Here is a 14,752-nt window from a genome sequence, read left to right on the forward strand (position 1 = left end):
TGTTATTAAGAAACCATGAATTATTCCATCAATAATGCTTCAAAATCCGAGAACACTTGTTTGGCTTTTATCCGCTAGTGTTTGCCCCAGACATTGTGACTAAACATAGGATAATGTTACGGAAAGGAAAGTCAAAAATAAAATGCTTCCTGTCATGTCAAATAGTTCATGGACATCAAGCTTTCCGGCCATTGAGATAATTCTCAAGGAAGTGTGTGTGTGGGTGGGTGTTGGGGGCTAGGGGTAGGGGGTTAGGGGTAAGGGGTAGGGAGTGAGTGGAAACCAAGGTCGACCATGGTACAAGTGTTTACCTATTTTTTTAAAACTTTAGTTGACATAGGATGCTTATTTAATCATTTTTTTATTTATTACTTCTAAGTGCAATATTCTCACAATAAATCCTTACCACTAAGTTTGATATTAAAATATCTTTAAATTAACAGACATTTTAAACCCAGTTCTATATTCCTACTCACCACCTGTTACAATATGAACGAGTATTGTTACTTACGGTGACCTGGCCAAATACCCCCTCGATAGGATCTTGTCACGTGATGCACACTATTCTTAAAACATAACTTTACACAAATTAAACTAGAGAGAGAGAAGAGGAGTTTCTGTTACCTGCGCTGTGACGGTTTTTCGGAGAACTGTAGGACTCGTTGGCCTGGGGAGCGATGTGAAGAGGAGGACTTGCGGCTTCTTCTACAGCAACATCGAGACTAAAGTCGTGCATGTCCTGTTTGTCTCCACTCTACACACAACTCATCCAGAAGCTGAAAATATTTCCTTGTTATTATTTAACCGAGGAATTAATGTGTAACAATGAAATCACTAAGCCCACCTAGAAACACGGACTTTCTCCGTGATGCATATGGAGTGGTATTGTGCTCCATCATCTCTCCCAGAGTAGAACATCTTGCTGTTACACCGACAGATGAAAACCTCAGATGCTCGAAACTACAGCGGTTTTTTTTTTTAAAAAAAGATGTTCAGATGTTTCCTGATGTCTTGAGATAAAGAGAGTGAAGAGAGCACTAACAATAAGTTTTTCCTGGTTTCAATCCATTTTTATTTCCACATTATCAATCTTTACATCAAAAGACAAGTTAATTTAAAAAGAGTTTCGAGACATTTCAATGGACTTCCTCTACTTCTGTAAAGGTGCGTTAGAAACTAACTTGATAACAATGTCAAACAACTGATGTTAACAGTCTTCTTCCTGTGTCTCATCTCCTGTCAAGGACGACAAAGTTTTCCTGATGAAAATTCGGGCCACGATCTCCTTTTTCAGCTGAAGCAATATTTGGATGCAAGAGAATTGTAGAAATAAATGGTGCAAATCACATACCACGAAGGAGGTGGCAGATGTGGAGACCGTTAGTTAACGGAAATGTCAATCTCATCTCATTCAAAAAGTAAAAAGAGAAAATCACATCACAGACGATCCAGAACACAGAGGAACGAAAGGAAGATCCACAAGATGATGACGATAAAATCGAAGACAAAAAAAAAAAAACCTATTCAGTTCTCTCACTTTTCTTTTCAATATCTATGGACACTTTCTGTATATTACAGAAGAAGTCAGTGTTGCCATCCGCTTCAGTAGTGCAGACCTGGACAGGTCTGTCTCGCAGTCACGTGTTGTGGTGACCTGGGTCGGGGTCAGTCGGTTTAAAAGCGTGTTTCACAATGTCTAAATTACTATACACCGTCACATCCAGGTCAGTTTTCCCACTTTGCTCCTCCCGGTGCACTCGTGCGAAGTACCACTGCTCCAGGCAGTCGTATGCCGGCGGATAGAGGTCGTAGTGGAACTTGTTGGCGAACATGAAGATGCTGGTGACCATGCGGTGCACGTCGCCCACGCCGAAGTTGCACACGTTCCTGATCCAAGTCCCGTCACACGGGGGTCGACCCCAGACCCACAGCTTGTAGCGACTGACTGCTCGTCGCTTTGGCCAGTCGTCACTTCCTGCAGAAAGGCGATTGGTTGTAAGACTTTGTACACTTAGCGATACTTAAGCCTTGTATTTACTAGTAATGCGACAAATATGGGTGGATAGCTGATCGTTTGGCAAAATGCTTATAAACTCTTCAGATAATAAGACTTAAACGTTTTCCTTGTTTGTCCGATTAAGTCATCCTTAACCAGCTCATCTTTAGAGAAAATCCCATCTGCCCTTTTTAAATCTGTTAAGTATTTGAAAACATCTCAGTAGCATTTAACTACATAAATATATTAAATAAATAATTATTCATTGGTGTTAATAGTGTTATTTTGCTAAGTTAATTGTTGTTAGATGTAAATAATAAATGTTACCTTAACTAAGTCCATGCACTCTTCCAACCTTTATTTCAACTAGTCAGCACGAGTTCTGTCCCTTGTCAAGATGTTTATGTCTCGGCTACAAGCAGTCTGTGTGTGAACTGACATTTCCAATGTTTATGATGGCAGGAAGTAAACTATCTAAGCACTCAAGAAGAGGGTTTGTGTAACTGACAAGTTGTTGGGTTGGTTGTAAGACTTGCAGGTGTGAATGAGCTCGTGGCGTTGGCGCCTTCAGTCTGTGAACTCGAGGTTGTCTCACTCACCTGTGTAGGCGCCTGGAACCCCAAGTCGAGGATGGTTGTTCAAGGTGGTGAAGAAAGACTCATCCGGTATTTTGGTCTTCTTGATCCACTGCAAGAAGTCGCGCGCATACTGCGAGTGCAACGCGTAGTCTACGAAGTCACGTGACGCCGCAACGTGCACTGGACCCGAAGCAACCGACATGTTGTGCGGCGCAACACCTGCCTTCTGCCACCGGTGGGCGAACTCTCTGAAAAAGGTATTTTTTTATTGTTTAAATCGCTTTGAGTCTACCTTTAATGATAGGGTAAAGCGCTGTATTAATCAACATTCTTCTTCTTCTTCTGATTATTACTTTTTATATATTTTGTCAGGTGGATGTGTTAAGGGCAGGGCAGCTTTGAGGAAGGGGCATCATTATACAATTATGATTATCTTCTCTTGGTTCATTAAGTACACTATTTGTATTTGTGAGTCCATAACCACAACACTTCACTCTGTGTCTATCGCGAGATGAGGAGCGTCTTCGTTTCCGAGTTCACTCAGTCCTTATATAAATATATTATAGAATGTGTTTTATTGATTTGTATTTATAAGTTATAGTTTTGATTTTTTTCATAAATCTCTTTAAAGGCTTTTTTTTCAACTTTGTCGTAGGGAGCGGAGGACACAAAGCTACCCTCGGTCGAGTCGTTTTCTACCTCGCCCCCACCCTAGCGGCGGATCTTCTCAGTTGTCATGTCTGTCCCTGTGCAAATACAAAATTACCCAGTTCATTTATTTGCAAGTTAATGCTATTTTTGTACAGTAAAATTAAAACTTGTATCTAGTAGCGAAGCCGATTATATTTTCTTAAAAGTGTCAGAAGAAGTTGTTCTGACATACTTATAATATCTACCAGTAATGTCGTTGGCGCCGCGATACGCCTTCAAGATGGCCACCAGCTCTTTGTTGGTCTTGAGAGGAAACTCTTGTCCTGTCAGGTTGATGAAGTACCGCCAGCTCTTGGACTTGCGGAGAAGTGCCTCCATGCAAATGAGCTCCGGTTCGAGGACGGTGAAGGTGCCCCAGCGAACGTCGACTCTACGAGGCGCTTGGAACACATTGGGCAGACAGGTGACCAGGGCTGTGATCTGGAGAGAAACAAACAGAATTTAAGACAAGAAGTCAAAGTTTGGACATAAACAAGAGTCAAAAGATGCATGTTATATTATAAAACAGACATAGGAGTTGGCATCCTCTTATACTCAAGAAAATTCTAAAAATGAAAATCCAGACCTCATAGTCAGGTCCAAACATATCAAAGCCACATGGTATCGCTGGGTATTGCCATCAGGTTATATAAGATGGATTTTGTTACTAAATTATTGTCATAAGAAAGAAGAAAGAAGGATTACCTGGCGTTGCACGTGAGCGCTGGCTTTGAGGTCCGTGTGCAGACAGTAGAGGTTGTGAGGTCGGTACACAGCACGCAGCAGTCGCTCCACCTGCTCCACGTCCTTGTACAGCAGGATGCTGAAGGCCAGGGGAAACGACTTCTCCTCCTCACTCACCTGCTCCACGTACCTGTTTAAAGGGTTGCACATGGATTATTTTTGTGCTACATTTCTTTTATTTTGTCTAGTTTTGGCTGACAAGAACATGTCAAGACAATGACACTGAATTATAGACACCTTTGTGGGAGAGGCTGGATGGACAATGTAGGATGAGAATGGCAGTGAATTGTTATATTTGTTGTCAGGTACATAAGCTAGTCGTGTGCTTCATGCATTTCTTTTGGAGAATGGTTATAAACACAAGCACAAGATTCACACTGACATATTTTTGTTCCTGAATCCGAGAGAAATTACCTACTTATACAATAAACAGTGTTACTTTCACAAGTCTAGTATTATTATTGTTGTTGTAGTTGCTGACGAATTGGGTATTGAATATCAACGTGTTTTGTTCTGTCATGTCAAACTTTAGGTTTTTCTTGTTGGATACTTCCGAACTGCATATAAAGCTTTAACTTTGTCCAGACTAGATGTCACACACATGATCTGAGTGGGCTGATTACGAACAAGCTCTGGAAAACAAATTTTGAAATGATGTGACTGTGTTTAAGCAATACAGATGACTTCATGAAATATCAACAACATCGACTCTAAAACCGAACTTTTTTTTGCAGACTTGTATTACAGTTACCCAGCACTCCTACCTACCCAGCTTCTGTCCGATAGGTTGAGCACTTGCTTGTGATTTTATCGTAGAATCCCGGAGGCCGTCTCGCAGGACGAGACTTGTGTGACTTGGCTCGCAATATTTCTGTCTCATCACCTTGCCACACCTTCGTGCAGTTGGTTCCACTGGCAAGAACTGTCATCCCAGGCGAAGGAAAATGAACATCTGAAGCAGAAATAGAAATTATCTCTTGAGAGACTAAGTTCAAAGATGTTTAGGGTCAGGGGTGCCATGCCAGGAGCTAAAATTTGCGGGTTCTTTGTCTCTCTCAATCGGACACACACTCTCTCTCTCAGGCGATCCTGTGGCATCTATTTACAGGCTGACTGCCTTGCCGTGATATAATCCTTAGCTGCTGGATCAGCGTTTAACACCAATTTCACCTCCAAACCCTCTCTTTTGTTTACATATTGTTCTGTTTGTGTGTTTCTAGACTTAAATTTGGGATGGAGTTTATAAGAGCTCCATTGAATTAAAGAAGAAGGCCCATCGCTAGGCTTTTAAATGCAACCTATCATCTGTAAGGTAGCCTACATTATCTATGTAACACTCAGCTTTTACACTTGGATGTGAACAAACCGTTGACAGATGGTTTCTCCGATGTGCTGCCAGGAACCGCAGCATCGTGTGAAGGCCACGTGGAGACATTACCAGCCTGTGGCAGCGGCTTCCGGTACAAGACAAAACTTGTGAGTATTTCAGACAATCTCGTTGCATGGTCAGAAAACCTTTCTGAAAATCACAAACATTTATTTGACAATAAAACCGATCCCCCTCGTCCTTGCCAGCTTCTTGACCTGAGTACTATAGGCAGTTGCCAATCAGTTAGTGTTTAGTGCAGTTCTAAGGACCGGGGTCAGCAGGTGGGCAGGTAGAACAGTTAACGGTTGACAGTCACTGGGAACAGGCGTGAAAAATGGCATCACATATACTCTTAGTCTTGTAAGATGTTAGGAGCAAAGCAAGTGGGTGAGCAGGTCAGTGGACTGAAGAAATGTTAAAACTGACAGCAAGACACATCAATCCTCAACTATTCTACATCAAAATCATTGTTGGCGCCGTAGAAGTAGATAATTAAGTCCAAACACGTTCCGAAAATAAAAATCTGGGATTTACAAGCCTACAATCATAGATATTATTATCTTATTTTATTACAGTCTCATTTATAATGCATTAAGCTATAGGGCCAGACTATGCATTGTATGACAAAACTTCACAACAAAAAAGAAATTTGTCTGTGTCACCTAGTGTCTCCTAATTCTGTCACAGGTAGACAAGGTGAGTCTGACACTGCTACCTACTCACCATGACATGCAGACACTGTGTGTGGGGCACAAAGACATAAATATAAATACTTTCAAACATTTCGGGTGTATGATTTGAGAGTACCTAAGCGTATCTTTAAACAACAGTTGTTAACAGTTAACCCAGGTAAATGTAGGGTGCTCAAATGATAAACACAAAAAGCAGTTGTAACTTTCCAGTAAAATATTTATGCAAACTGATAAAGATAACGGTGCTTACCTTTTTGAAAATATGTGATGAGAAGTATGGCAATGAATGTAGTGCAGACGACAGACACAAACACGTACAACGGCTTCATACTTTCTTGCCGTCTGCTATCAGTTGATAAACATCCGGTGTTTGCACTGCCCCCGACAGAGAGCTCATCAAATGTCCATTTGTTAGCGATATCTACAGTGAGCAGTGAGCATGTTCAGCCAAGGTAGCCATGATCACAAACAGCAACAGCTAGCGTTTCTCACCTTAGTGGGAAATGCACAAACTTGAGGCACATAAAAACTGGATTCGCTTGCGAAAACAACTGCCAGTGAGGCAGAAAAACAAATAAAAAGATCGCAGGAATAATTTCGAAAAAATTTAAACTATGAAATCATATGTGGGAGTAGATAGCAAACTAAGTTATAATGTGACTCCCTTGTCAGGTGAGATCGTAAACACGTTTACTACATTTGCCTGCCCTAGTTTTACAGGGATTGCATGTCACCAGATCATTTCAGGACCAAAGGTTCCACCGGCAACGACAGCGAGACGAGAGTGTACATGTGTGTCTGTGTCCTTTCGTGAAATCATTGTTTTTTATCACTGAACAGTTATTGAACAGATGGTTATTCTATCAGTGCCTTTGAAGTTTATGAAAGAACTACTACAGAATACAATTTCTACTTATGAAAGGAGTTTGTTTAGTCTCTGCCGTTTGAATGATGTTTAGTAGCATAAGTACAAACGTGATGTGAGTTACTAAAACATAACAGTTGGGCTGACAAGTTGTATTGTGATACTATGAGAAAGCTGTCAGTCATCAAAGTGTGAATAATAGCATATAATTATAATTAGTCTTCTCTCAACAGTCGCAAGTTCAATTTTAAAGCAAACAGCAGGTGAAGAGGGACATGCAACGCACGTGACAGACATCGGAGGTCTGGCCAGCTTGTAGTCAGTAATTATTGATATCAGAGCTATGACAGTTACAGCTCTTGCGAGAGAGGCATGCAGCTTTGCGTACAACAACAACAGCAACAACAGCAACAACAATAACAACTACAACAACATTTAGCGTCTTCACCACTGTGACAAATTTGAACAAACCTCCTGTTCAGGCACAATACTATGACAGTTAGCGAAGGCCTTTTTCTCGCTATTCATAACTGGCGACCCTACCATTGACCTGCTCTAAGAATAGTGACATTTATACATTGTGACAAGCAGCACAGGGAGTGTCAGGCTGGTGTCAGACCTACGACGAAATTTGATAAACAGAACGTTGGACAACAACAGAGATCGCTCACTCCACATGTCAGTGTCTGAGCAATATGAACCTTGAAGAATCGTGTTTTGACACTTACACTTCACTACACTTATTATTACATAATAATTACATATACACTAACACTACACTAACACTACACACTACCCATAGCGTGAGTTTTTAGGAGTGCACTGTAACTAATTTCTCCTCAGTAACACAAGAAATATGCTAATTAGCTAGGGAATAATTAAAGTGATTCCATCAGAAACACCACAGCAATGTAATGTTCTCCAAGCTTGGCTGACATTTTCTGGTCGTCGTTGGTCAGCTAAACATTTCGCTATTTAACAGAGTAAGAAGCAGACGACTGGCCGCTTCAGTCGCAGTGACTTTGAGCTAGTGGGTCAGGGTTTTATTGTTAAATTTCTCGAAAATACCTTTTTTAATTCATCGGTTTTGAGGTTGAGAAGCTAATTAGAATTGTGTACCTCGACAAGTGAGGGTCAGGGAGGGCTCGATCGTGTATTCGGGCACGCGGCTGTGGAGGGGCTCGAGCCTTGGGCAGTAATTTTGTTTGTCGTTTTCTTTCTCTTATAAACAAATGTCCGGGGAAAGAATACCGAAGCATTACATCAAAAGAAATCGAATCCTTTAAACATGCACTGAAACACGTCTGTTCCACGACCTTTTCTCTTGACACTAATCAACAAACCTGTCAACAATCGCGATTACAGTCAGTCGACTAGTCCACCTGCTCGTCTTCTGCAGGTTTATGACAAGATTTTGCCCGACAAGATGGTTCGGTATAACAGACATTACAAAATACAAATATTTTTATGTACAGTAACAACCTTACTAACTTTACGCTTTTATCAATGAGGAATTAATTTCAAATATTTTTAAATTCGAAAGAGTGTACTCGACATGGAAGAAGGGAGACAAATCGTCTACTTTATTTAGACAAACGTTGTGGCCTCCCTTTAAATTCCTCACTCTACTTGTTATAGCGGTTCACAGGGACAAAGTCCTTACATTTTCATGTGAATGGTGGTCATCCACACTTGGTATTTATTTCAAATGATTACATGAACATAAATATGTTGCGTGTTTTACTGCCCTTAAGAATTTATGTTTTTTGCTCTGTGTGTGTGTGTGTGCACGAGCAGGCGTGCCTAGAGCCTGCATATTACTAAAAGTAAGCTGTTGCCCCTTTATTGAATTGTAGCCAACGCCTTTTCTAAACCTTGATTTTCTTTTTAATACAGACATTTAAAATTGTATGATAATATCTCTTTAAAGTGTTCTTTATTTCCAGGTTGACTCAGACTAGAGAATATTAGTCGAAAGCTAATGCTAACTGCCTCATTCTCTTTGTTTTGCATGTTTTCAATAATAATCATTTACAGGAATCAAATCTCTTTTATTCAAAACACACACTCGGCAAGGTTGCTGTGAAGACTGTCATTCAGCATCCCCTGCTCACCCCACCGCTGTCACCTTCCGCCTCAGCGCGTGCTTCACAATGTCCAGGTTGCTGTACAGGTGAGTGTCGAGGTCCACGTGACCCGTGCTGTCCTCCCTGGCCACCCGCCAGAAGTACCATTGCTCCAGGCAGTCGTAGCCTGCGGTGTGAAACCCGTAGTGAAACTTGTTAGCGAACATGGCCACGCTTCTGACCATGCGCACAATGTCCGCCACCCCGAAGTTGCACACCCCGCGCACCCACCGCCCGCTGCACGTCTGTCGAGACGAAGCCCACAGTTTGTAGCGGTTGACGCTCGTTCTCTTTGAAGAGTTCAGTTTCCCTGAAAAATACCAGAAAATCCATTTCTGAGAAAGATGTATTCATCTTGGTAATTTGTTTGTCCACATTACAAGAGCTTGTGTATGTTGTGGATGAAACACGTGCACGAGTCAAGAACATAATTATACACACAGATTATGATGAGGACCCGCGGCAGAATTTACACCTGGAAAACCCGACTTTTGCACCTCCGTCAGTATGAGAGCTCTTGACTTTAACAGTTCAAAGGGTGAAGAAATAGTTCTCCAGGTCCTGGACGAGACTAGTCAGCCATTAGAAACAAGTTGTTGTTGTTGTTGTTGTTGTTGTTGTATTTAAAATGCTCTTTAAAACAGAGTATCACAGATAGTTGTCTTTATTGTAGGTTAACAAATATATATTTTTTTAAATACCGTCGAAATTTCATTCCTGGGCATTCGCCGCTGCGGTTACCAGGGGATCGCGGCAGTCACGTAAGTGTAGTGTTAATAAGTTTTTTTATTTTATTTATTTTATTTTATTTTTATTGTCTCTACCTTATGCTTGGATATAGTTTTACTGATGGGTGAACTAGAGATTAAAAACAACCGATCCGCTAGATTATTTGAATATATATTGCTGTTTGTGATTATGGATGAACATGTGTATCTGTTGTGTCATGTGATCTGACAGACTCTTGATGACCAACGATGCATCTCTCTGAAATTTTCTTTGAACCGTAACACCTTTGTCTGACAACATCCTTATGTCAACGGTCTACAATCAGTTCATTTAACTTTCTGTCGGTCTCTTTACACTCTGTGAAAACATCAGACAAGACGAGAGCTCAGGTACTGACGGATCAGACAACAGTCAACCTTTACAGGTGAAAGGTCAGCCGCCCACGTGACCTGGCTGACCTGTGTAGGCGCCGGGAGCGCCGAGGTGAGGCAGGTTGTTCAAGGTAGTGAAGAAGGACTCGTCAGGTATGCGCGTGCGTTTGATCCACGTCAGAAAGTCTCGCGCATACCGCGAGTGCACGGCGAAGTGGACGAAGTCACGTGACGCACACATGTGCACTGGACCCTTGGCAACAGAGATGTTGTGGGGAGGTGGTCCTGCTCTCTTCCATCGGACCTCGCTACTTCTACAAAAATTAAGTAAAAAAGTTTTAATCAAAGAGTAAAGGAAAAGGAAAGACATTAAAGAGAAACAAAATGCCTTAAACCAACATTTTTATACATCCACCTTCTCGAAAACATCTGCTCAATATTCTCCTTTTCCTCCTCGGTTGCATGGTACGTTTTTTATAGCAGCGCAAAATTATGACAAGACATTAACCAGTTCAAATTTCGATCTCTGTTGGAAAAGAGTCACGTGCTGTCAACACAAATTGACAAAAATGCTCTCCCCCCAACTTCCAACAGAGAGAGAGAGGGCGGCAGACAGTGACAAGGACGCGTAAAGACTTCAATGTAAATGGGTTATGTAAATGATGGATTGAACCATCGGGACTGGAACGCAAAGCCTTTGGAGCATTTGCACTATGAACACACAGATGACACATTTACACAATGAATACAGATGACACATTCACAGCCTGCCCCGTACTTCACGTGTCTACCGATGATGTCGTTGGCGCCACGGTAGGCCTTCAAGATGGCCACCAGCTCTTTGTTGGTCTTGAGAGGAAACTCTTGTCCTGTCAGGTTGATGAAGTACCGCCAGCTCTTGGACTTGCGGAGAAGCGCCTTCATGCAAATGAGCTCCGGTTCGAGGACGGTGAAGGTGCCCCAGCGAACGTCGACTTGTCGAGGTGCTTGGAACACGTTGGGCAGACACGTGACCAGAGCGCGGATCTTTGTTTTGCATGAAAGAAATATTTACGGCACGTGTCAAACGTGATCGCCATGTTTCAAGTTTGTTGTGGGAGACAATAAAAATGTAAGAACTGGTTAGAAAGAAAAGTTGTTCAAAAAGATCACATTAATTTAATCAACGCATAAGCTGGAAATAAAAGATGAAGTAGTTCAATGAGCCCCGTAAAATGGTGATCACGTGACCTGACTGTTAAGGGTAAATAGACGAGAAGCTCAGTAGCCGTAGAGACAGAGAACGTATCTCAAGTATTAAAGGTGGGCCTTTAGTCCAGAGTAGTCGACAGTAATTGAGAGTTTCGTTTGCCGTTATTCTCGATGCTGTAAACAATTTACTAGTCTTTGATTTGATGATAATGGTGATGCATGATGTAGCATGTTTTCTATCACAACACAAACATAAACAAAGGACAACGGTTAAGAGGACCAACAAGTGAATGATCAGGCGCATCTAAATTTCTCTGAGCCCATATCTTTGAGTTGGTTACCTGGCGTTGCACCTGAGGGCTGGCCTTGAGGTCAGAGTGCAGACAGTAGAGGTTGTGAGGTCGGTACACAGCACGCAGCAGTCGCTCCACCTGCTCCACGTCCTTGTACAGCAGGATGCTGAAGGCCAGGGGAAACGCCTTCTCCTCCTCACTCACCTGCTCGATGTACCTGAGAAATGAAAGAGGCCAAAGGTCAGTGAATAAAGAATACTATCGAATGCAGGAGCGATCCTAGCAGACTTCGATTTCCAGACCTTGCAAACAAAAGACCATGGATTATTGTAAGAACAATTTAAAGAGAAAGATTCTATCTAATGGAAAGTACATTAAAACAGTGGACAAAAATAAAAGCAATTTTTAAGGTATCGTATTTGAGTTCTACAGTGTTCACCTGGATTCTAGTGCAGCCAGTGGTACCTAAGCTTTGTATTAGAGGATGTCTGTGTTCTGTAAATAGGAAGAACATCCTACTTCCAGAAAATGTTTCGGGTAAGAAGAACAACGACGGGAGAAATCTGATTGTGTTCACTGGCATCTTCTTGTTGTAAGGGTAACATTCGAGATCATTAAATATGACCAATTTTACCCTGAGATTGTTGTCTCAGAACTGCTTACCCAGCCACTTTTCTGAAGGTGCGACAATCCTTTCTGATGGTATCGTAAAATCCCGGAGGTCGCCTGGCAGCCAAGGTTGAGAGTCTTTTTGCACGAGAGACTTCGAACACGTCCCCCTGCCAGACCTTGGTGCAGTTCACTCCACTTGGCAACACAGGCCTGTGTAAAGGTGGGAAACCGCCATCTGTCCCCAAAACACAACTTTATTCACCACGTGAGAATAATGTGAGTACTTACCCTAGCATCTTACAGACAACAGGAACCTTTACAAGTTGGGGTTTTTTTTGTTTTGTAAAACATGACTGGTATATTGTTTAGTGTGTCTTGGTTAATCATAACTGTAATATTAGCGCACGTCTTATTATCCAAAAGCCGAAGTTGCGAACGAGAGTACATCATTTTCCCAGGGCAGCATGGGGAACTAAAGGAAAAGCGTTTTGTTTTGTATTACAAGGGGCTGCCGAGACCCCCGCCGACACTACTTAGTGTTTCTTTACCCCAGGATAGCCTTGCCACTGCTTTATAACCATGACCTTAGAGGTAATGAACATCATCAGTGTCTGTACACCACTGTAATCTTCTAAAAAGACCCTTGTCTTTGAGTTCAATGTGTCACAAGATGGACATACTTTCCACAATCAGCTTCTCAAGCTGCTTTGTATAATAAGCTGGTGCCGATGTACTCCAGCTCCCCTTGTTGCTTGTCACTGATGCTGTGGCACTGTAAGTCTCTGTGAACTTTGACACAAATGTTGCGCCCGCAGCTAGAGAGCTTGCAGAAAGTTTTATAGAACATTCGTTGATGAAATCTGTAAAACCAAATTGAAAAATGTCTTCATTTTATTAGAAACAACGTGTTTTCATACATCAGCATTTCAAGTGACACACTGATACTACTTGTTAAAAACTGCTGGCTAAGAGACGCACATATAACTTGCAAGAAGTACTTTTCTCGCAGTAAATATCAATGTTTGTTGGTTACAAGGCAAACTAACTGCTAACAACAGTAGCATGTCAACAGGCTCGAGGACTAGGAAGGCGGTCTTTACATGTATCCAGTCTTATTCATATTTGGTTTATTTTACGAATTTATCTTTTGAGAAATAAACTTGCAACCAACCCATCTCTTCCCTGACATAATTCATAGCAATAAGCGACATTACCTTCGAGAGCGCATCCAGATCACAGCAATAAAAAGATAATTAATTTCGGTTAGGAACATAATGCAACAGGACGATAAAAAACCCACAGGAATATGTGGAAATGTCTCCATAAAATTTTATTGCTAACGAAACGCCCAACGCATCTTTGTGACTGGAAAAGAAAGAAATATTTATGGGTAGAATAAACGACAATAAAAGGCTGTCGAAGCAATTGAAAAAAAAAACCGAGGGAGAAGAGAATTTCCAAAACAGACTGCAAACAGTTGTACGTGTTACAAAATTTTTATCTGAACGCGTATAAGATTAAATTATTTAATTCAAGAAATTATTTATGAACATCGCCACTACGAGAAAGAACACGGAACAATCAGGAGAAGAAAACATGTGATGTAGCCATTACAAGGAAGAACATGTAATGTACCAGACCCACAAGCTGGAGAGTTTGCTAATGTCGCATGTGGCATCCAGGTGTCGTGTCCGGTATCCTCTGACAGGTGTCTATCCTCCCACCTGCTTTCACAAATAATATGGAAATGTTTCACCTACCCTTTATAAAACAGATGAAGAGAAGTGTGAGGAGAAAGCAGGTTACAACCAAACACGTGAACACATTCCTCTTGTTCATGGCGCCTGTCCGTGTCATCACCTTGCGATGAAGATGTCAAGGTCCACCAACGCATCCATAGATGTAACGGCTCACGACAGTAACTCGGTAACACGGAAGCCCTGGTCTGATTTCTTTTTACAAATTCGTGTATATTTTAGGAGTAGACCCTTTCTTCTGTAAATTTACTTTAGCAGGCGCATAGGTAAATATTGTCGCTCGAGTCCTCGAGTGATGTTTACATTAACGCAGCAGCCGTTGGAGTGGTTCACTGTCGCCACAGGCTGCGATTCGTGAATGAGGACACCACAGACACCTGAAGGCTGGTCTGGTCGTAAATGTCACACCTGCTGGTCTATATTTCTGATACTTCTGACAGACAAGTATTTTATTACTTACGATTGATATGTCTGTGTGTTTAATGAGTCGCTTATAAAGGAACGGAAATCCTCGAGTTATGAGCCGCTCACTTGGTGTGTCACAAACACAAACACGCACACAGTGACAGGAAGCCACAGGTAATATAAGTTAGAGTAATTAGAGATTACTAGTCAGATATAACAAAAATTAATAAGAATTAATAATTGAATAAATCATAAAAATGAACTTGCTGATAACTACAGCTCGTGATCAAGGTAGAAAATTTAAATGAAGCATGTATCTTTGGGTGTGTTTATT

The 14,752-nt window shown here is 41.5% G+C and overlaps 2 protein-coding genes across 2 annotated transcripts; both read right to left on the reverse strand.

The window, feature by feature from the left end:
• Window positions 1–1,054: 1,054 nt before the first annotated feature.
• Window positions 1,055–6,612, reverse strand: LOC112562775 (beta-1,3-galactosyl-O-glycosyl-glycoprotein beta-1,6-N-acetylglucosaminyltransferase-like). The gene is made up of 7 exons (XM_025236252.1): window positions 6,320–6,612; window positions 5,375–5,527; window positions 4,777–4,960; window positions 3,970–4,138; window positions 3,458–3,705; window positions 2,596–2,822; window positions 1,055–1,975 (listed from the first exon to the last, which is right to left on the reverse strand). Exons 1-7 carry the CDS (start codon window positions 6,396–6,398, stop codon window positions 1,638–1,640), a joined length of 1,398 nt encoding a protein of 465 aa, XP_025092037.1. The 5' UTR covers window positions 6,399–6,612; the 3' UTR covers window positions 1,055–1,637.
• Window positions 6,613–8,761: 2,149 nt separating this feature from the next.
• LOC112562774 (N-acetyllactosaminide beta-1,6-N-acetylglucosaminyl-transferase-like) lies at window positions 8,762–14,356 on the reverse strand. Its single transcript, XM_025236251.1, has 7 exons — window positions 14,017–14,356; window positions 12,937–13,116; window positions 12,308–12,491; window positions 11,693–11,861; window positions 10,939–11,186; window positions 10,248–10,474; window positions 8,762–9,370 (listed from the first exon to the last, which is right to left on the reverse strand). The coding sequence occupies exons 1-7, from the start codon at window positions 14,111–14,113 to the stop codon at window positions 9,045–9,047; spliced, it is 1,431 nt and encodes a 476-aa protein (XP_025092036.1). The 5' UTR covers window positions 14,114–14,356; the 3' UTR covers window positions 8,762–9,044.
• Between the last annotated feature and the right edge of the window lie 396 nt (window positions 14,357–14,752).

Source organism: Pomacea canaliculata, linkage group LG4, assembly GCF_003073045.1.
Source record: "Pomacea canaliculata isolate SZHN2017 linkage group LG4, ASM307304v1, whole genome shotgun sequence".
Taxonomy (NCBI): domain Eukaryota; kingdom Metazoa; phylum Mollusca; class Gastropoda; order Architaenioglossa; family Ampullariidae; genus Pomacea; species Pomacea canaliculata.

Coding starts and splice junctions, on each gene's coding strand:
- LOC112562775 (XM_025236252.1), bottom strand. CDS start 6,398: ATGAAGCCGTTGTACGTGTTTGTGTCTGTCGTCTGCACTACATTCATT. Junction 4,961..5,374: donor GGAGAAACCATCTGTCAACG/GTTTGTTCACAT, acceptor TTTCTGCTTCAG/ATGTTCATTTTCCTTCGCCT. Junction 4,139..4,776: donor ACCTATCGGACAGAAGCTGG/GTAGGTAGGAGT, acceptor CCCTTTAAACAG/GTACGTGGAGCAGGTGAGTG.
- LOC112562774 (XM_025236251.1), bottom strand. CDS start 14,113: ATGACACGGACAGGCGCCATGAACAAGAGGAATGTGTTCACGTGTTTG. Junction 12,492..12,936: donor TGAGAAGCTGATTGTGGAAA/GTATGTCCATCT, acceptor TTTTGGGGACAG/ATGGCGGTTTCCCACCTTTA. Junction 11,187..11,692: donor GCCCTCAGGTGCAACGCCAG/GTAACCAACTCA, acceptor TGCAAAACAAAG/ATCCGCGCTCTGGTCACGTG.